Raw genomic sequence first — 21,591 nt, forward strand, 5'->3', positions numbered from 1 at the left:
TTTAAATGTCTTATTTAAGAAATTCTCCCCACCCCAACCTAAGGGTCATAGTGGTATTTTTTTTTCTAAATTTTAAAAAGTTTTTTTTTTTTTTTTTTTTTTTTTTGGACGGCATGGGGAATCCTCCCAGACCGGCGCACGAAACCGTGTCCCCTGCATTGGCAGGTGGACTCTCAACCACTGTGCCACCAGGGAAGCCGCTTAAAAAGTTTTTTATCTTTTATATTTAACTTATCTAGAGTTAATACTTGTGATACGTAAATATAATGGTTTGCAGTATTAAAAACTCACATTAGGTGGAATTCACCAATGAAATCATGGGGAAATAAAGCTGGGACTCTCAAATAACCTTTTAAGAGGTTAGCACTTGCTCCCTTGCCCAATCTGTCCCTGAACTAGCGTATGATTCTGATTGCCAGTAACTTTCACAGACCTAAATGAAATTCCATGAACAGCTGCAACTGAGACTTTTGCTTCTGCAATGCACTAGCATACATGCTATTTAATGCAGTTCGGTTGTCAAAAAACAGAGAATTTTTAGTATGTTGACCAAATTTTTGAAATTTCTTTACATTTCATTAAACCCGGCAAACAGAAACATCTTCAAACGATAAAATAAATTTATTTCAATTGGGCACTGGGGAAAAAATGGTGTTATTCTAAAGCAGGACCTTCTTTATGATCCTAGCGGTTTCATGGTTGACTAAAATGGTTAGAAGTTACAAATGAGTAATCCAAGGCAAAATCTGTCCCTAAGCAAGAGAACCACCTTTTACCTCTAATAAAACAATGCAAATGGTTCTCTGATACTTCTCTACTTTATTAAGGTTAACCAACATGGTATTTATATATCTAAACATTTACTGTAAATTTTCAGTGACGTTTAGATTCTAAATTACCTTTCCATAATTAAGTTAAATTTAGGCACGTTGGTTTGTATTTTATAGAAAACATTTATCTTTAGGTCACAAATAGGAATGAGCTATAATTTGCAAATGTTACAAAGGTGATTCCAAATCTCAGCTAAATTCTTTCCAAAATTGCAACCACTCATTCAGTCTTTCATAAAAATAGAGACCAAACACAATTGCTTAAACTTATCACTGTTGAGAGATTCTGGTAACTAAGAAATTCCTGAAAGAGTAATAAGCCGTGATTATTGGAAAGCTCAGAACACTGGCAAGGTTTAACTGCAAAGTGCTTAACAGAAGGCCACAAATTTTGTTTTCCTAAGAGGAGCTAGGAACTACGGATGTCACTGAGTAGTGCATTGAAATGGCATTGCCTAGGGTGAGTGCTGCACAGAAACTCCAGGTCACCTCTTCTTGATCTATTATTTTGGATAAGCTTCCACTATCATAGCATGGCCCTGTAAAGGAAAAAAAAGTTCAATTAGAGCAATCAAATGCAATGAATCCAGCCAGTACAGAGGCAGCATAGAACAATGGGAAAAATATAGGCTTTGGAACTTAATCCTGGCTCTGCCATTCAAATACTGTGCAATCCTGGGAAAGTTATTAGCCATTCTGAACCTCAACTTCCTCTCTAAAATGGGGTTCATGGTGCCCACTTCAGAGTATTTTTGTGAGCATTAGATAGCATACAATGTATGTATACACACACACACGTACATGTATACACATGTGTATCAGAGTCTATCTAGAAGGGTCTGACTCCTAGTAGATGCTCCGTAAGTGGTTACTATTAAAATAAGCCAGAGGGGCTTTTTTAGCTGTATAAAAATAAACGCAATACAGTGAATCCAACAACAGCCTTCTCTCTCTCCTAGGTAAGAAAACTGAGGCTTTGAGAGGTTAAGTTACTCATCCAAATCCACAAAGCTATTAAGTAACAGGGTCAGGACTTGAAACCAGATGATTCCAAAACCTGGTCTCTTCTTTACTACTCTATGCGGGTGAAGATGATGATTTGAGGTCCCACAAAGGTAAAAAGGTAGAAAATCCCTTTCCTAGTACTAGGCACAGTGCTATATCCAAGTTATCTCCCTAGTTGAAACCTAGTATAGAAATTAATGACTTCATGAGTCTAAATCCTATCTGATAATCATAGTCATTCTATCTTTTGGACTGCTATCAAACTAGTTAAATAGCCTAACTAACCTCCCTGCTTCTAGATTCAATTCAATCCCCACAAATATTTATTAAACAACTATTATTTATAAGGCACCAAGCTGAACACTGTGTGGGTACAAAGTTTTGCTACACGGTCTGTATCCTCAATCTAATATACACTGTAGTTCAAAACAAACTGCTAAATACCTTGCTACAGGCACAAGCAAACAAAAGAATATGGATGGGAAGGATTGACTGACTTGGGGTTGTCCTAGAAGGGCCCATAATAAGGTAGAATATTCCTTCTCCTGTTTTATTTCAACTGTGTTGTTTTCATGTTCCAAATCTTTTATATTGCACTAGATCAGTGGTTCTCAACGGCAGTGATTTTGCTCCCTCCCCTCCCCAGAGGACATTTAGCAATGTCTGGAGATATTTCTGGTTGTCCCAACTGTGTGTGTTGGCAGGGGGGCGGGGGGGTGGTGGAGTGAGGGGGGTGGTTTGCTACTGGTATCTAGTGGGTAGAGACGTTAAACACCCTACAACACACAGCACAGTCCCCTCACCCGCAACAAAGAATTATCTGGCCCAAAATGTTACTAGTGCCAGAGCTGAGAAACCCTGATCCACAATGATGGATTCCTCCTTTGACCTAATCATGTTTGTAGCACGCATTTGGCTCTTGATGAAACAATGCCAAGTTTAATCTAGTTTCTAAGATGTATCATCTCCTTCTTCACTATACTGTAAACTTCTAGAGGTAAGTAATAATACTGGATATTATTCTTTGTTCACCCACAAAAGCACCTAGTTTTGTGTTATTAATCCTCTATGTGCTAGATTAAAAAATTAGGGAACAAACACTCAAAACCAAAGGACATTAACCTATGTGGACTATGCACTGTGTACAATGCTATGCACTAGTTACCTCCCACATTTAAATTTGGCATAGGAAGATAAGAGGGAGGGCTCCAGTCCTGATTTACCATGGTTTTCTGTAAATGAAGTTACAACAGATTAGAAAATACTTCTGATTGTGAAGTCTAAAATATTCCAACCTAAAAAGAACTGATCCCTTGCTTCTTCAAAGTCTCTGAGAAAAAGCCATAAATAAAGGCTTTTAAACGTAAGATGTTTATACTTTTACGTATCTTATTCATCTTGGTCGGCAACAGATAGTTTCTGTGATCTGGAGAAAAATCAAATCTGTTTCCATCAGGGTTGGAAAAAAAAAAAAGATTACAACCAGCCTTCCTTTTGGATTTTATTCCCACGTGAAATGCTATGGCAGGTAGGAAGTTTCGTCAGTAACACAAGTAAAGCAGATAGAAAAAAAATCTGTAGAAAACCATAATTTTCCTCAGCTAAACAGCAATAGGTTATCCAGAGGCAAATTAATTCTCCATTAAGGTATAGTTCAGTTCTCAAGAAAGACTTGGAGAGATTTTATGGATAACATCTCATGGTGACTAGATAAATGGATAAAATTTTATTATTAAAGAAGAAAATATATCAAAGTGTGAATAATGATAGTGTCTGATGAGGGGATTATAAGTGATTATAATTTTATTTTCTAAATACTTTTTGTATTTTCATAATTTCCATAAGCAGCATATATAACTTTTATAAACAAAAAACATAAACATTATTTTAGGGGAAAAAAATAACTTGGATTTAAATAGATTCTTCCTTTCAAAGTACTATCAGAATTTAAGTTGTACTCCCTCCCCACAAAAATGGGCTTTTTTTTTTTTTTTGCAGTACGTGGGCCTCTCACTGTTGTGGTCTCTCCCGCTGTGGAGCACAGGCTCCGGACGCGCAGGCTCAGTGACCATGGCTCACGGGCCCAGCCACTCCGCGGCATGTGGGATCCCCCCGGACCGGGGCAGAACCCATGTGTCCTGCATCGGCAGGCGGACTCCCAACCACTGCACCACCAGGGAAGCCCAATGGGCTGCTTTTTTCCCAGTTGTCTGTCATCAGAAAACTCGCTCTAAGACTGTTTCAAATTAAGCTAAATCAAACATTCTTGGATGAATTTGTTTTGTTTCCAAGGAAATGACTTTCTGGAAGCTCCTATGATGCTTCTGTGACATACCTGCCCTCCAGCTGCACAGGCGGCAACTAACCCATACTGGCCTCCTTCCTTCTGTAATCTGTTGGCAGTTGCCATGACCAACCGACAGCCAGTGGCTCCAAACGGGTGCCCCAGGGAGAGTGATCCACCCCAGATGTTAAACTTCTCCAAAGGAGGCGATCCAACCTGGCTCCCACAAAAATAGACACAAATATAAAGATGAGTTTACTTAAGAATCAGACAAGGCTCGTAGTTAACAAGTAGTGATGGCAATAAAGGGAAGTAACTAACTTAAGACAAATCACAAGTTATTTTACTGCAAAAGAAAGAGTCTAAATCAATTCTGAAAGCCAGGGCCCACTTATTTTTCATCTAACATCAGAATGGATGAACAAAGACAACTTAAAATTTTGCTTTTATTTTTTGTTTTTTAACATCTTTATTGGAGTATAATTGCTTTACAATGGTGTGTTAGTTTCTGCTGTATAACAAAGTGAATCAGCTATACATATACATATGTTCCCATATCTCCACTCTCTTGCGTCTCGCTCCTACCCTCCCTCTCCCACCCCTCTAGGTGGTCACAAAGCACCGAGCTGATCTCCCTGTGCTATGCAGCTGTTTCCCACTAGCTATTTTACATTTGGTAGTGTATATATGTCAATACCACTTTCTCACTTCATCCCAGCTTACCCTTTCCCCTCCCCGTGTTCTCAAGTCCATTCTCTACGCCTGCATCTTTATTCCCGTCCTGCCCCTAGGTTCTTCAGAACCATTTTTTTTTTTTAGATTCCATATGTATGTGTTAGCATATGATATTTGTTTTTCTCTTTCTGACTTACTTCACTCTGTATGACAGACTCTAAGTCCATCCACCTGACTACCAATAACTCAATTTTGTTTCTTTTTATGGCTGAGTAATATTCAGTTGTATATATGTGCCACACCTTCTTTATCCTTGCTTTTATTTTTTTCTAAAGAATTTCCAGGAGGTATTTTTCAACTAAGAAATAAATATATGTAATGAAACACAAAATTCTGCATAAGCAGCAGCAGCTTTCCTCTTCATATTTTTATCAGCAGGTATTAAAGCTCCAAATAGTAAAGTGCTTTGGAAACTCAAGCTGTGTTTTGGCTACACTGCACAGCATGCAGGATCCTAGTTCCCCAACCAGGGATCGAACCCGTGCCCCCCTGCAGTGGAAGCACAGAGTCTTAACCACTGGACCACCAGGGAAGTTCCTCGAGCATATGTTTAACCAGAAACTTACCTTGGTTTTTCTACCCATGTAGTTTTGTGCAAACCAGTCAGAATCCATGGCTTTCAAATTAGCCAAAATCTGACCCTAGAAAGGAAAATAACTCAATAAGGACCTTGTTAGTAATGTCCCTCAAGGCGTTCTTTGAGTTTGTCTAACTTTAAAGCTAAGCAAATCTTTAAATCAGTTTTCAGTGAATATTTCCCAAAGAAACAATCTGGTACTTTTGAAGGGCCTCAAAGTGACAGCTTCAAAAGGTATGTTTTTTAGCACTGTGTGTGTGGCCCTGGATTCCTCCCATCACGCCCTTCCCAGCAGTGTAAATCAGTACGTCAAATATAAAGCTCCACTCTTGTTTTACTCATATTAAATGATTATAGTCCTTTGATATGTGTCTTTAAAGTGACTTACTGAGAAAGCTTCATGAAATTCAAAAGCATCAATATCATTCATTGTTAATCCTGCCTTTTCTAAAACTTTTGGAGTAGCATATGTTGGTCTGAAAAGAAAAAAATAAGTGATACAATATTAAAACTTTAATTTTTAACCTAAGAGCTCCTTCATATTCCCCAAACTGAGTTCTACATAATTATCAGAGTGTCTTCCACTCACTCACTGATTCTACTGTACAAATATTAAGTGTTGGTGATACAATATTAAACTGAACAGACACGGCCTCTGCCCTTTGCAGTTGATATTCTGGACTCAGAGAAATAGATAATAAGCAAGTAAACAATTAATGAGAAGGACAAATTAATAATGTGAAGAGCTAGAAGAACACAGAGTTCAAAGGGTAGAGCATCAGAAGGGGTATGGCTAGTTAAAGGACATAATGGAGGCTAGTGAGGGTAGAGCCTCGTGAGGGAGGGAGAGGAGTCTAAGCATTAGGAGGCTTTTATAAAAAGCTATTCTGAAGACTGTTGCAGAGTGTGTGACAATATGAAAAAAATGCTTATGACATCTTAATGTAAAACAAAAATACAAAATTGTACATATATTTTAATTATAAGTAGAAAAGTATAGGAAAAAGTGGAAAAGACTCCAAAACTATAAAATGATAAAGCAACATAAAAGACTATTATTATTTAAAAAACCCAACTCACAAGCCAATTATGAACTCAGGGCTTAATGTACTTTAAAATCTATGTAAGAAACATTGGTAACCAAGTATTTTTCATTATAATCCTAGGATACACACTGCTACCTACCCAAGTAAAAGCTGATCTTTTGGATCCTGAGACACGTACACGAAATCCCTAGGTAAAAGAAGAGAGGAGTTAGCTCTAGTACTAAAATAAAGAAACCAGAGGTAATTTATTTGAACACTTACTTTACCTCAAATATGCCTTCGGTTTATAACCCATGGCCAGAGCTTTTTCCTCTGCCAAAATCAGCACTGCAGATGCACCATCGGTCTGAAATGTTGACCGGAACAAAAATGTTAAATTCTGCAGCCTCTCTGGTGGTCTTTATTCAGCCACCTTCTATGCCCTGTTCCTAAATCTACCAACCAGTGACACTTATACAGTGCCTCTATATAACAAAACCTTTTCATTTTATCCATCGTTAGGTCACAAGTCAAACACACACACCGACCCACTTTTGGAAGACGAGGGTACAAGAGCATATTCAGAAAGTACCATAATTATCAAAATGGATGAGGAGAATAGGTAACTCTAGAAATATGTGTTCATGATAAACTAAAAGTTTTTTGCTTTTAGTGCAGAATATGAGGAATTTTATGAATTAAAACAATCTCCAAAAAAATCTCTCATTTACTGATTGATTTTTACATTTTCTGGACTGTTTCCCAGCTGCTTTCTGCCTGTGGCTTTGAGGTGATTTTCTTCTATTTATAGACTATAACAATCGGAGAAGAAGAAATAGGTAGATAGCTGAGAACATAAGAACCATGGCCTTCCCTCTCTGGACCTACCCAACGTGCTTTCTTCCAACTGACAACTGAGAAGTTGGGGGACAAAGAAGTACCACTCACAAAAGCCCTTTACCATTGCTTCAAAAAAGAGAGCTCAAAAAAAAAAAAAAACCCATTTTTCCAAAGGAAAGGAAACTACTCCCTAGAATTTGCAAAATCAAAACAATTTCTACCACATCAGACCATATTTTTACAACTCAGTAACTGTGAAGAGGCTATGTAGCCACTACTGATAGGCGGGCATAAAGTCTGGAAACACAGGTGACTATACATAATGATATCACATCAATAACATATTCAATGTGCAGTTGTGCAAAACTGCAGTGAATGTGGTGCGTTAACAAAACCTCTGAAAATCCACGTATTTGTGATGCATTACCTCTGACGATTCGTGTTTCTGACTTTTGATGAATAAACCTGAACCTTTTGCACACCCCACAAGTAATCAAGGGGGCTCAGATCTGCCAAGAGTGTAACCCATACCATATGGCCCTATCATCCAACTTGGTTTTGGAAATAATCACCTAACCAGCCCTTCACCACTCAGGCTTTACAGAGTGGTACATCATCCTGTTGGAACCACTTCAGGCACCCTTGCCCGAGCTCAAGAGCAGGCATTAAATCATCATTTACCAAAGTCAAATATGTCAAACATTTGCCTATGTTTCTAGACTGTATACCTGGGTAGAGGAGTTACACTGTCAAAGAAACATTGACCAGATGAACTCTATCCAGAAGACTACACCCAAGGTAGTAGGAGAAGGAAAACCACATCTCCCAAGCAGAAGCAGAATCAGCAGGGACATTCAATTGAGGAGAAGAAAAGAAACCCAAGCAAGGACATGAAGCTACCTGCATATAAGTAAAATAACAACAACAGAAAACGAGGGTAGATTTATTCCACGATGCTTATAGGAAAGTAATTTGGGGGCCGGCATAAAACATAATTTTCTAACAATCAGAGCTAGGAGATGTATCTCGTCACTCTCTCTGCCTACTTTCCAAGTCTTATACGACTCCCTGAATTCATATCCTATGTTCCAACCAAGCTCTTCCCCAAAGAGGTCCTTGCTCTCGTAACTAACTCCTGATTTTCATTTGCTGTTCCTTTTGCCTAGAATGCCATTTATACACTACCTGAATTGGCTTGTACTCTTCCTTCAAGATTCTCTGAGCAAGGGTCACCTCCTCTAAGAAGCCTCTTTGACTCACCCATCTATGTATCTTCCCCAAGAGTCTATGCTTATAGCCTTCACAGCACTTTCTCACTACATTACAATAAACGGTTCTTTTCATCTCCAGTGCCTAGCACAGGCAGTCTAAGTTTTTTGACTGCTGAAGTGCCTGAAGAGAACAGCTTTTTTGTAACAGAATGGTGACTGGGTCAGGAGACTTCTATGGCTTTAAAAAACTGTAATTCTATTTTAATATTATCTTTGTAATGAGGAAGTATATTTTTAAGTCTCTATTCATAATACACACAAATAACTCTATTTCAGGCTTTTCTATTGAGAGTACACAAATATAAAAGATCACTAGTAAACACACATATACCACACATAGTTACCAAAAAAGAAGAATTTGCAGCTGTCACTGTGCCATAGGGCTTGATGAATGCAGGTTTTAGTTTGGCCATTTGCTCCAAGGAGGAAGGACGAATGCCATTATCTTGAGTAACTGTATCTTTTCCTATAAAAATATGAAGTTTTTAACTCTAAGGCACAACAAGCATTATATATCTTCTCCAGAGAAATACACTTTAAAAATTACAAGAACAAATAAAATGTAAACCACAGATATTCACTAAAAAGAAAGCCTTTCATAGTTATCAAGGTATTACCAAATTTGAAAATAAATTCTTAAGACTTTTGGGAAATAATCTAAATGATTTAACATTAGAAAGGATACCCTATTTTCTTAAGATATTCATTCACATTTGGCTCTTCTATACAGAAGAGATATGAATGAAGAATTTTAAAAACAGGCATACACATAAGAACTAAAACATATCTGCAAGATTTAAAGGAGACGTAAAAATTTCTCTTTTTAAAAGTTTTACCAGGGACTTCCCTGGTGGTCAAGTGGTAAAGAATCCACCTTCTAATGCAGGGGACACGCATTCCAGCCCTGGTCAGGGAACTAAGATCCTACGTGCCTTGGGACAACGAAGCCTGAGCACCACAACTACTTAGCTCGCGCGCCTCAACGAGAGAGCCTGTGTGCCGCAAACTACGGGGCCCACGCGCCCTTGAACCTGCGCACCGCCACTACAGAGCCCACACACCCTGGAGCCCGTGCACCACAACTAGAGAGAAAAAACCCCGCAGGCCACAACTAGAGAGAAGCCTGCGCGCCGCCACGAGGAGCCCACATGCCTCAACAAAGATCCCGCGTGCTGCAACTAAGACCTGACACAGCCAAAAATAAATACATAAATAAATAATAAAATAAAATCTTAAAAAAAATGTTTACCTACTGTTACAACAAGGATTGAAACTTGAGTCCATGTTTAAGAATAAAGGCTGAGTGTCTTGGAAAGAGAACCATCATATTTACTGGAAAGTCACTCGGGGTCTTTGGAGTTTTAGAAGAAATGCAGAACCCCCTAACACGTATCAAGAGCATTAAGAGCATTCTCCCCTACGAAGTGAAGCAAACTGTTTCACCTGGTACTTTGAAGGGCACGACATCAGAAAGGAGTCCTTCACCCTGTGCCTTTTTGGCCAGGCTGTGTGAGCGCAGTGCATATTCATCCTGTTCCAGCCGAGAAATAGCAAAGGCGGCAGCCAGTCGGTCCGCAGAGTGGCCCATGGTCTCATTGGTGGAGAACTCGGCCACTGCTGGAAGCTGGGAAAGGAGATATTCAGGACCAGGCACACTGTTCACAGGTGCTATACCACACCCAGGGTTATTTGGGAAAGTTAAAGTCTACTATCAATCAAGACTAAGACAAGGGAAGTTCTTTCTGAGCAGGGCATCTCTAAAAAGGCTTACAAATTCAAATCTTCGAACCACTACTTTTTCTTTCTTTCCATCTTGACCAAATAATTAACCCTTCCCTGTAACTAACAGAATCTGCAACTGCTAGAGCATAGCTGAACCCATGCTGTCTCCCCTAAGTCTAAATCTCTGCAATGGGATGCTTCGGCAACACAAGTCTTTATGTAAGCGTTCACAATTCTCACCTCGGGTGACAGGAAATTCAATCTGAATTTAGAGACTAAAGACAATCGCTGACCCAGAGTCTTGGCCTTACTGAGATCCAGCATCATCTTCCTCATTTTCCTTGAGTGGCGAATAGGGACGTCAGACATTAACTCTACACCGCCTGCCACGACCACGTCACACTGGCCGGAAGCAATCAAGCCGACAGCTACAGGGCACAGGGCACAGGTACATGAGCATCTCTTGTATAGATAAACAGGTCATTGGTAATTTAAGCTGCTTTTCCTTTTTTTAAATTTAGGCTTCTTGATTTAAAATTCGTATGATAGTTACTAGCATTGTACAACATGTGTAATTAAGGTTTTTAACTCTTCAGAGGGATTAGGGTAAGTTTTTGAAATGACTAAAAATACATTCAACGCACTGGAGAAAAACAAGTTTCATTCAGGCTGTATGGACATCAACTTCCGGAAGTATCCACTGGACCAACTCTCAAACAAATCGTATTCTAAACCAGAACTTTGGGCATATTTTATATGCTCCCAGCTTTAGTTTCCATAATGACTTTTTTCCTATAAAGAGAATTTCAATTTCTACTAGAAGCTAGAGAAATTCTGGCTTTTAGATAGCAGACAGCCCCTTTCCCTCTTTATGGCCACTGGCAAGTATTGTGTCAGTTTACCCAGAAGCAGTCCCAGGCTGCGTGGAGTGGAGAATGCCCCCATCCCTGCCTCTGGCTTCATCCCCTGCCACCCCTTAGGTGGCAACCTGGACTTGATGTCACTAAGAGAGCACATGATGACCATATCTTTCATGTTTCCTGTCTTTTCACAATAAGGGTTGATGCTACAAAATGTCCCACAGATTTGCTACATTTTTTAGGAGAATTTGTAACTAATTATAAAAATGCCTAGATGTGGGGAAAAAGTAGAGGAAAAGAGTTGTATCACCTAAAGCAGTGACTTATCACTGTGACAATGGTAGAGGGAGGAAGGCCACAATCTTCGTTGGGGAGTATCATATTAGAATCACCTAACTAAAATCTAGCAGGTTATAAACTTCTGATGCCTCAAATCTGGAAGTATCCCTCCAATAAACAATCCCTGAGATAGCCAGCCACACTACTGATGGAGAAGCTACAAGAACGGTTGTGGTCCTCAGGTACGGAGGGCAGGAAAAAGGGCTGAGAACTACTGTCAAAAATCAAAAAATTTTGGGCTTCCCTGGTGGCACAGTGGTTGAGAGTCCGCATGCCGATGCAGGGGACACAGGTTTGTGCCCCGCTCTGGGAAGATCCCACATGCTGCAGAGCGGCTGGGCCCGTGAGCCGTAGCCGCTGAGCCTGCGCGTCCAGAGCCTGTGCTCCGCAACGGGAGAGGCCACAACAGTGAGAGGCCCGCGTACCGCAAAAAAAACAAAAACAAAAACTTTAAACATTACCTTATTTTTTGAAACACACAGATCATTTATTTCTGTTAAGAGTAGTTTTTAATGATCATATAAAAGACAAAGGAGAACCAACATGTACCTTCTGTGGTCAAAAAAACATACCTGTGGTCATGGCTTGGTTGGAAGAGATGCAAGCCATGGTGACAGTGTGAGCAGGAGTCTTGTCAGAGAAGCCAGCTCCAAGGGCAGCCTTCAGGAAACAGAGTGAATGAAAGCATCACTTAGGAAGGCAGTGCTACATGTAAATGGCACTTTAAGCGATACTTCATTGTATGGTACATCAGGAAAGGATTTGAGGTCAATAATCCATAGAGTAATATTTAAAATAAAACTAAGCACATCACAGAAACGGTTTACTAATTTTTTGTCTAGCTATTAACCGACAAGCACTCTGCCAAGCTCCTTGTAGCCATTTTCTAGTGTGGTATACAAGCCTACAACAGTCTTGCAGTTCACCTAAATTCTTAGCAATGCTTTTCTCAGAGCTTTAAGGACATTAATATGTAATTTGATTTTAACTTGTTTAAATTTGCAAGTAAACCTAAAGTAAACCTGCTACACACAATTGAGGGAATGATGACCTATATCATGGTGTGGGGCTCTCATGATCTATGTTCCTGCAGTTATAAGGCTTAGTAGTAAAGCAAAGTCATCAAACATGAAAATCATTTCTGAAGAACTGACTCCTCATGAACAGATTCCCACACAGGTCCCTGCCTGCTTACACGCGTCTCTACTTTCACTGACTGCCTGATATTTCAGGACAGCACACCGTGATCCAACGCAAAGAGGAATTGGAAAACACGCCAAACATGCAAGAGTTCAAGTTGATGAAAGAAATTTTGGAAAACTGCCTGAGCCTCAAGTGAACCTCTGATAAATCAGGGTTAACAGTTAACAACTGGAAATGAGAAAACTGGTCAGGATGATGACACAAGAGGTGCTTCAAAGGAGAGTAATTTGAGGGGCCTTGAGAAAAACAGAGGCCCTCCTTTAATCTAAAAATGGACATGAGGACATCTATTATTTTATTATACTATTTATTGAGTAAATTATGCTGCCAAAAAAACAATGAATGCCTGATTCCATTTTTGTTTATGTAAGTAACTAATGCATAGGTGCAAAAATAAAATACTTACTTTTATAATATTAAATTTTCACTTTAAAAACAAAGCTCTCAACAGCTCATCTCCCCCACCATCATTTACTATGAAATTCTGGTTCCTATTAAGGGAATTAATTTTTAGTGGCCTTTTTCTCAAACTATTTATCCTCAGAATACAAGATTTTCTATAATTTGGTAAGGTTAACATGTTTCCAAAGCTGAGATTAAAGGGTTCTGCTTCTTAACTGATTTTTGTCTTCATACTTATACTACCTATACTAGTTACTGCATTTACCACCATTCACCATAATCCACAGGGACAGAAATGTGTTACCGTAGTGTACATGCAACATGACCTTACTCTGGTCTTTCCAGTGAGGCCTGATACTAAGTGCCCAACACTCTGTTGAAAACTACCCGCTGGCAACTGCACCTCAGCCTGTCAATGTAAACCAACCCAGAAGGAAGAGAGAGGCAAGTCTCCAAGGGGAAGGGGAGGAGAGCTTCCCAGTGGGGCAAGTGTAAAGGGCACTGAGGTTGTAATGGCCTGATCCTCACGTGGTCCTTTCTAGCCTGTGTCACACCCTTGGCCCCAGATGACTCTCAAGATTGAAGGAACTTTAAATAGAAGTGGTTGATGGTGAACCTTGTCTACATGTTTCTATTTAAAGTCTGAATAGCTCTCAAGGCAAGCTTAGGCTCTAGATAGTACAATGAGGGGAAAGGAGGAAAATGCCTCTTAGTTAAGTTGGAGAGCAGGGAAGTATGCTGAGGCCTTTCAGTGAAGTCAGGTTCATGGGAACTCAGCAGCAGAAGCCTTTCAGGATTTCATTATTACACTATTAATACAGACAACAGGTGCTTAAAGTTTTCTAGCTGGAAGTCACAGTAGCCTTTAGGTTACAAAACAACTATAGAGAGACATACTTACAATATATCCCCTCAATTTAGCCTTTAGTATTAGTACAGAGCTGGGAGAAGAAATCTACCACATGTCAATCAATAGCTGAGATTTGCATATGGACATAAAATTTCCAGAAAAAAATTTAGAAAAAAAAAGCATTATGGCTTTAGTGTTGGGATAGAATAGAAATATAGAGAAAACTGAAACAGATTTAATATTTACTTTTTAAGCACTCTTACAAGAGTCACTTTGTTTTTTTCAGAATATAAAAGTCGAAAATGTTGATATACTCATGAAGTTGTCATATCTGATACATTTAGAAGTGTGAAGGTCCAGGAAAAACAAAAAAATCAGGACGGGAAAAAAAACCCTCTTCCTGTTCTTTTTTTTTTTTTCGCGGCACATGGGCCTCTCACTGTGTGGACTCTCCCGTTGTGGAGCACGGGCTCCGGACACGCAGGCTCAGCGGGCGTGGCTCATGGGCCCAGCCGCTCCACGGCATGTGGGATCTTCCCGGACCGGGGCAAGAACCCGCGTCCCCTGCATCGGCAGGCAGACTCTCAACTACTGCGCCACCAGGGAAGCCCCTCTCTTCCTGTTCTTAATTCTTTCCTGCCTCCCTTACAATATACAGTAGCTGATTATGGCGGACTTCGGTAACACCAGGCCTTGAGCAGTCTTAACATATACTGATGAGTAAAAAGGGGGGACAAAACAAATACTTTCAGTCCTGCTCGTTTCCCCTTCTCTTGGCTGACAGCGGTGAAAGTTACTGACCTTCCAACTATACAGAACACAATAATATGGCAAGCACAAACCAGAAATAAAGAAAACGCTTAGCACACTGAAATGTGCTTTGGAGCCAACTTTACCCAAATAGCCACTTTTGAATTGAAACAAAGCCCAGAAAATGTTTCTGGACTATTCACTATGAAATGCCTGTAGAACATGCTGCAGAAGTTCCAAGGCCTGTCATATCTCAGCTGCCCAATAAACACTACATGGCGCTTTGCCAACTAGGGTAAAAGTAAACACCTGTGAAATAGTTAAAAAAAGAAACTGCTCTATGTGCCATCTAGTCAAAGGGAAAAAATGAATAAGCAAGGCTACCTCCAACAAAAACCGTGTTATGAAATAAGTTCTTTGTAAAATGTTGAAATTTTAAGTTAGAGGCCACAATATCTAGCATTACTAAAAGTCACATCAACCACACTTTGTCATAATCTCTATTTCCCTAAGAGAAAACAAACTAAAATATCACAAACCAGCTTAAATAACTGATTTGGTATATAGTATAAATATATTCCAGTATAGTGTACATCATTTGATTTATACTATAATTCTTTTAAATATAAAATAATTCAAGTAGTAAAATCACATTTAAGTCAAATATAACTTTAATGAATTTTAAAAACTTTTAAAGAGCAAATTCTGTTAATTAAAACTCAAATTGATTCTCCTATCAATCTTTAAACAGTACAAAGTTTGTTTTACTCACCTCTCTAGCCACATTGCTTGTTTTCACTTCCTGTATAACTGTGCCGAAGATGATATAATCAACAACATCCTTTGGGACACTGGTCCGATGCAACAAACCCCTGCCAGCAGAAGTCCAAAGCAAAGAAACATTTCACACATTCAAGATAGTGCCATAACGTAAAGCACTACAGTTAACTTTGGATAAAAGGTTAACTTTGGATTTAAGAGTAGAGATTGGATCTTTTCCTTAATTTGACAAGCGTGTGGCGCCTTAACAAAGAAATTAAAGTCTAATTTAAAAAGTCAACCTCTGATGCTCAATTTAAATAGGAAGAATCATAAATAATTTGGAATATAATCTATAAAAGTTTTAAATCACTATGTTGTACCCCTGAAACTAACATAAGATTATAAATCAACTATGACCCAATAAAAAAATTAAAAAAAAAATAATTTGAAATAGGATAAAACAGATACATAAACCCAAAGTTTTCAGTCAAAAATCAAAGAGGGAGCTTCCCTGGTGGTGCAGTGGTTAGGACTCTGAGCTCCCAATGCAGCGGGCCCGGGTTTGATCCCTGGTCAGGAAACTAGATCCCACATGCGTGCTGCAACCAAGAGTTCGCATGCAACAACTAAGGAGCCCACCTGCTGTAACTAAGACCTGGTGCAACCAAATAAATAAATAAATATTTTTTAAAAAAAGAAGAAAAGAGAAACAAATAGAAAATTAAAGAGTAAAATCCCAGTTATGTTAAATTTGAAATATCAATATAAACACAATTTAAATAACATATATTTTTCTAGTTCTGATCACTGGTAGAGACTAGAAGCAATAACACTCCAGTAGGAATGAGCACATCTTGAACTCAGCCTTGGTTTCTAAATGCCATTTACTAGCAAAGGTATTAACTTTTTTTTAAAAATTAATTAATTAATTATTTTTGGTTGCATTGGGTCTCTGTTGCTGTGTGCGGGCTTCCTCTAGTTGTGGCGAGCAGGGGCTACTCTTTGTTGCGGTGCAGAGGCTTCTCACTGAGGTGGCTTCTCTTGTTGCAGAGCACGGGCTCTAGGCGCGCAGGCTTCAGTAGTTGTGGCTCGCGGGCTCTAGAGCGCAGGCTCAGTAGCTGTGGCACACGAGCCTTGTTGCTCCACAGCATGCGGGATCTTCCCGGACCAGGGCTCGAACCCGTGTCCCCTGCATTGGCAGGCGGGTTCTTAACCACTGTGCCACCACGGAAGCCCTAAAGGTATTAACTTTTTAAAAAATGACTGAGGCCAGGTCTAAGGCAAGAAAAGTACAAAGTGAACCTCTCTGATCTTTTTTGTGCCAAAAATAAGAAAGCACTCAAAGATTAATGGGACCATAGCAAAAACAGGACCAAGGGTGTACACATTTGACAAAATTCATAAAACTATACACTTAAAAATATGTGCATTTTATTGTATGCAAATTACACTCAAAAAACAATATTATACTAAAAAACAAAGGGGCCATAGAAGCCAACTTGAAGGAACTCCCACAGATAAACTATGGGATAATCTGAGCTTCAAAAAGAACAGTGACCAAGCTTGGCTTTAACACAATTAATAAATAAAAATTTATAAGTCCACATCACTTAAAAAAAAAAAAAGGAAAGCTGTTCTTTACAGAAAAATACCAACCAATAAATACAGGAGGAATAAAAGAATGATCAAAGTCATAATTTTGTAATCTCTAATGTAATAACTAATCCAGGCAAAAATTATCAATGAATGCTAAGACCATTTGGTCAAAGGTTGTTGGGGAACAAGATGTTTACATGGTGTTAAGATATCACTTTACAGGTGACTTACTAATTGCAGAGGAAAAAAATACACCTTTATAATCAAGAGATCTAGTGGTCTGATCACCATGACCGAGTGATTAGATTTAACATTACACATCATGCACCTCTTAACATGATGCAATACCCATGCGCTTTACCTATGAAGCATCCTTACCAAAAAATGTTTAACCTGAATCTGATCAAGCTTAGACATCTAACTTCCAGTTTACAGAAAATTCAGAGGAAAGTTAAATATTACTACGAAGAAACATCCAGAATGTGGGACATTCTACAGGCCAGCTGGCCTGGTCTTTTCAAAAAAGTCACTCTCGTGGCGGGTAGAGTGGAGGGATATCCTAAATTAAAAGAGACCAAAGAGACATGTTCATTTGTAATATGAACTTTGACCAGGTCCTGGTTTGGAAAAAAAAAAAAATGAAAAGAAAGGGCATTCTTGGAACAAGGGTGGGGGATTTGACTATGAACTGGATACTAGAAGTTATCATACAATCATTATCATCTTAGCTATGGTAATGGTATTGTGGATAACAGAGAAGGTCCTCATTCTTAGGAGTACTAGCTGAAGAATTTAAGGCTGAAGCATCAAGATGCCTGAAACAATGTCAAATGCTTCAAACCATATAGCTATAGAAAACATGGCAAAATAATAACACTTATTAATGCTAAGTGAGGGGTATTTAGGTGTTCACTTTCAATTTTATTGTACAGTTGACATTTTTTAAGACAGAAAGTTGAGGAAAAACCTGTAAATCTCCAGCCTGGGACCATAATCAGAAACAGCACCATTATCAGGAATGGGAAAGTAAGCTGGCTTCAGGGAAAAGATAATTTTTATTTTTTACATGCTGAGCTTGAGATACCTAAGAAAACAGGTCAAATATAGAGATTTGGAAGTCCTCTACATAAAAAAATAAAGATTAAGTAGATGAGATTTTTAGGGAAAAGCATGCATACAGAGAAATGCAAAGTTCTAAGGACTAAAACTTACAAAATACCTTTAAAAACGAGATAGAAGAAGGGATCCAGTTTTTTAAGAAGTAGAAAAGAATCAGTCAGAAAATGGAAGGAAAACCCTAATGGCGTAACATGAAGTCAAAGGAAGACAGTTTCAAGCACAGCTGAAAGTGTCAAATGCTACAGAAGACAAAGTCATTGAGGTCTGAGAAAACATTGGTGCGTTTAGTGATTACACAGTCATTATTAAGAGAAGCTTCCAAAGTATAGATACTGTAGAGCAATGGGAATGGAAGCAATTATGGGATTAAGGAGAATAAATGGATAGTAAGAAAAGAAAAGCAACTGCTGCTTTCATTCATTCTTAGAGGCTGGCAGGAAGAGGACAAACAGAACAAGATGGGCAAAAAGGTACAAAGAAGGGTTTTTTCAAACTATGAAAGACCTGTAGCTGCTTAAAGACACAAAGGCAAAGCATCAATGAATGATACTGCCTTACATGTTGACTCTCATCAAATTATTCTTCCATCTGAATCTCATGCAACCACATCTAATTTTACATTTTTATTTGGTTTGCACAAAAACCTTCAGGGCTCATTCTAGGCTTTTTTCTAGATAAATAACCACATACCATCCCACCAGGGATACCAAAATCTGAGGATGCTCGTGTCCGTTAAATAAAATGGCGGAGTACAGTTGGTCCTCTGTATACACAGGTTCTGCATCTGTATTTGCATTATTTGTTCAGCTATCCTCGTACAGTATGAAGTTTCTAAGATAATCATCAAATATATGTATTGTATTTAGCCTGATCAACGCAGGACCAGCCTGATCAATCTAGCCCTACATTGTTTACAACCGGCAGCTAGCTACAGTACTCATTAAGGAATACTGTCATGCCAAGAAACAGTCACGCCTACAAAATAAAGGTCGCTGACATTCACCAGCTGGTTGAATTTGTGTAGCACGTATGGCTAAAATGAAGAATAAATGAATCTGATAAAATCTACTGTTTTTTCTCACCACATAAAAGTTAACATATCTTAGATATGGAAATTCCATTAAACATGCTATTTCAAGCGTAAAAACTGGAGAAGAGTACTTTTAATGAAGTAAGAACTAAAATGAAACTGCATTTACTTACGAAAGCGCTGCTCTAGCCAAATCATGTGGCATCAGGTCTTTATATCTGGGGAAAGAAAATAATTTAAACCAAAAGCCTAGAGCTTTAATAAAAAATGTTTTTCATTCTGTTTGAAATACCTAAAGAAATAATCTAACATATGATGCTATAAATGCACTTAACATCATCCCAAATGAAGAAATAGTGTGACTTTGCTATTTGTCAGCCTTAAAAGTCTGGCAAGCCTTGACTCCTTTAGAGCTGGCTAAGAAGCGAACAAGAATCTTGCCTACTATCGTATTGTTCAGCATGACACGTGTTAAATATTTAACATTTAATATTTTATTTAATAAAATATTTTTATTTAAACCCCACCTTTTAAGTTCTCCTTTATTTTATTTTATTTTATTTTATTTTGCGGTACGCGGGCCTCTCACTGCTGTGGCCTCTCCCGTTGGCGAAACACAGGCTCCGGACGTGCAGGCTCAGCAGCCATGGCTAACGGGCCCAGCCGCTCCGCGGCATGTGGGATCTTCCCAGACCGGGGCACGAACCCGCGTCCCCTGCATCGGCAGGCGGACTCTCAACCACTATGCCACCAGGGAAGCCCTCCTTTATTTTATTTTTTTAAAATTCATTATTTATTTTGTGATGTCTCAAGGGACATGAGCAATACATTAGGACTTTTAAGAAAATTTTGTTTTGAAGTAATTTGAGGTTTACAAAGAATTGGAAAGATAGAACAGAGTTCCTGTATACCCTTTACCCTGCTTCCTCTAAAGCTAATCTTACATAACCATGATGTACTTGTCAAAACTAAGAAATTAATACTGGCACAATACAATTCACTAAGCTACTAACTTTATCTGGACCTCACCAGTTTTTCCACTAACGCCCTTTTACTGGTCTGTTCCAGTAAAAGGGCGTTATGCATTTTGTTGTCATGCTTCCTTAATCTATGCATTTTTTTGTCATGCTTCTATGCATTTTGTTGTCATGCTTCCTTAATCTCCTCCAATCAGTGAAGTTTCTCAGTATTTCCTTATCTTTCTTGACCTTGACACTTGGAAGACTGGGGTTATGGATATGAGGGAAGTGTATCACAGAGGTAAAGTGCGCTTCCCACTGCTTCTTATCAGAGTGTACGTGATAGCAACATGACTTATTACTGGTGATGTTAACTTGATCACTTGGTTAAAGTACAGTTTTCTTCACTATTTTTCCCTTTCTGAACTCAATTTGTTAGAAATGAGTCACTACTCTGGCCCTTACTCAAGGGGAGAAGAATTAAGCTCTACTTCCTAGTGTAAAAAGTAACAAAGAAATTATGGACACATGTTAAAATCATCACAGTAGTTAATAAATACTTGAGGGGAGAGAGTTGAGGCTATGCAAATATCTTGTTTCTTCTTAACATTTCTCACCCACTAATTTTAGCATTCATTCGTAGATCCTGGTTGCAGCAATTATTCCTGTAGTGTTCTAATGGTGATTTATTTATTTTCCTCATTCCTTCTGCATGTATTAATTGAAATTATTCTTTTTTTTTTTTTTTTTGAGGGAAGCCCTGAAATTATTCTTTAAGAAAGATTTGTCCCTTCTCTTTTATTTTTTATTCAATCATTTATTTATATCAGATTGAACTCATAGATATCTGATGTATTCTTTGGGTTATGGTATAATACCATGATAACTTATTAATTAAATTGTTCCAGGTTTTGTCATTGAAAGTTATTTTAGGTTGGTCCTGTCTCTATTTTTTTTTTTTGGCGGAGCCGCATGGCTTGCAGGATCTTAGTTGCCTGACCAGGGATTGAACCTGGGCCCCTGGCAACGGAAGCACCAAGTCCTAACCACTGGACTGCCAGGGGATTCCCGGTCCTGTGTCCTATTGACATGCTCCATTTTCTAAAAAATTAATTAATTAATTAATTTTTATTTTTGGCTGTGTTGGGTCTTCATTTCTGTGCGAGGGCTTTCTCTAGTTGTGGCAAGCGGAGGCCACTCTTCATTGTGGTGCGTGGGCCTCTCTCTCACTATCGCAGCCTCTCTTGTTGCGGAGCACAGGCTCCAGACACACAGGCTCATTAGTTGTAGCTCACGGGCCTAGCTGCTCCATGGCATGTGGGATCCTCCCAGACCAGGGCTCGAACCCGTGTCCCTAACATTTGCAGGAAGACTCTCAACCACTGTGCCACCAAGGAAGCCCTATTTTTTTTAAGCACTTCTTTACTTTCTG

General features: G+C 38.9%; 1 protein-coding gene across 4 annotated transcripts in view; it reads right to left on the minus strand.

Moving 5' to 3' along the window:
• Positions 1–596: 596 nt before the first annotated feature.
• The window catches only part of HADHB (hydroxyacyl-CoA dehydrogenase trifunctional multienzyme complex subunit beta), a 38,556-nt gene continuing 17,561 nt past the window's right edge, over positions 597–21,591 (minus strand). For 2 of the 4 annotated variants that reach the window (XM_024764532.1, XM_024764533.1), the window contains 11 exons: positions 19,374–19,418; positions 15,466–15,565; positions 12,061–12,148; positions 10,530–10,717; positions 10,011–10,191; positions 8,912–9,033; positions 6,744–6,823; positions 6,617–6,664; positions 5,820–5,907; positions 5,421–5,495; positions 4,011–4,335 (listed from right to left, as the gene is read on the minus strand). In XM_024764532.1, the coding sequence (XP_024620300.1) occupies positions 4,087–4,335; positions 5,421–5,495; positions 5,820–5,907; positions 6,617–6,664; positions 6,744–6,823; positions 8,912–9,033; positions 10,011–10,191; positions 10,530–10,717; positions 12,061–12,148; positions 15,466–15,565; positions 19,374–19,418 (1,264 nt within the window). In that variant the 3' untranslated portion in view covers positions 4,011–4,086. Of the gene's footprint in view, positions 1,370–4,010; positions 4,336–5,420; positions 5,496–5,819; positions 5,908–6,616; positions 6,665–6,743; positions 6,824–8,911; positions 9,034–10,010; positions 10,192–10,529; positions 10,718–12,060; positions 12,149–15,465; positions 15,566–19,373; positions 19,419–21,591 lie in introns of those variants that run through there. The other 2 variants (XM_024764534.1, XM_024764535.1) reach the window with 2 other exon arrangements.

This window comes from Neophocaena asiaeorientalis, unplaced genomic scaffold (assembly GCF_003031525.2).
Source record: "Neophocaena asiaeorientalis asiaeorientalis breed wild unplaced genomic scaffold, Neophocaena_asiaeorientalis_V1.1 scaffold345, whole genome shotgun sequence".
NCBI classification, from domain to species: domain Eukaryota; kingdom Metazoa; phylum Chordata; class Mammalia; order Artiodactyla; family Phocoenidae; genus Neophocaena; species Neophocaena asiaeorientalis.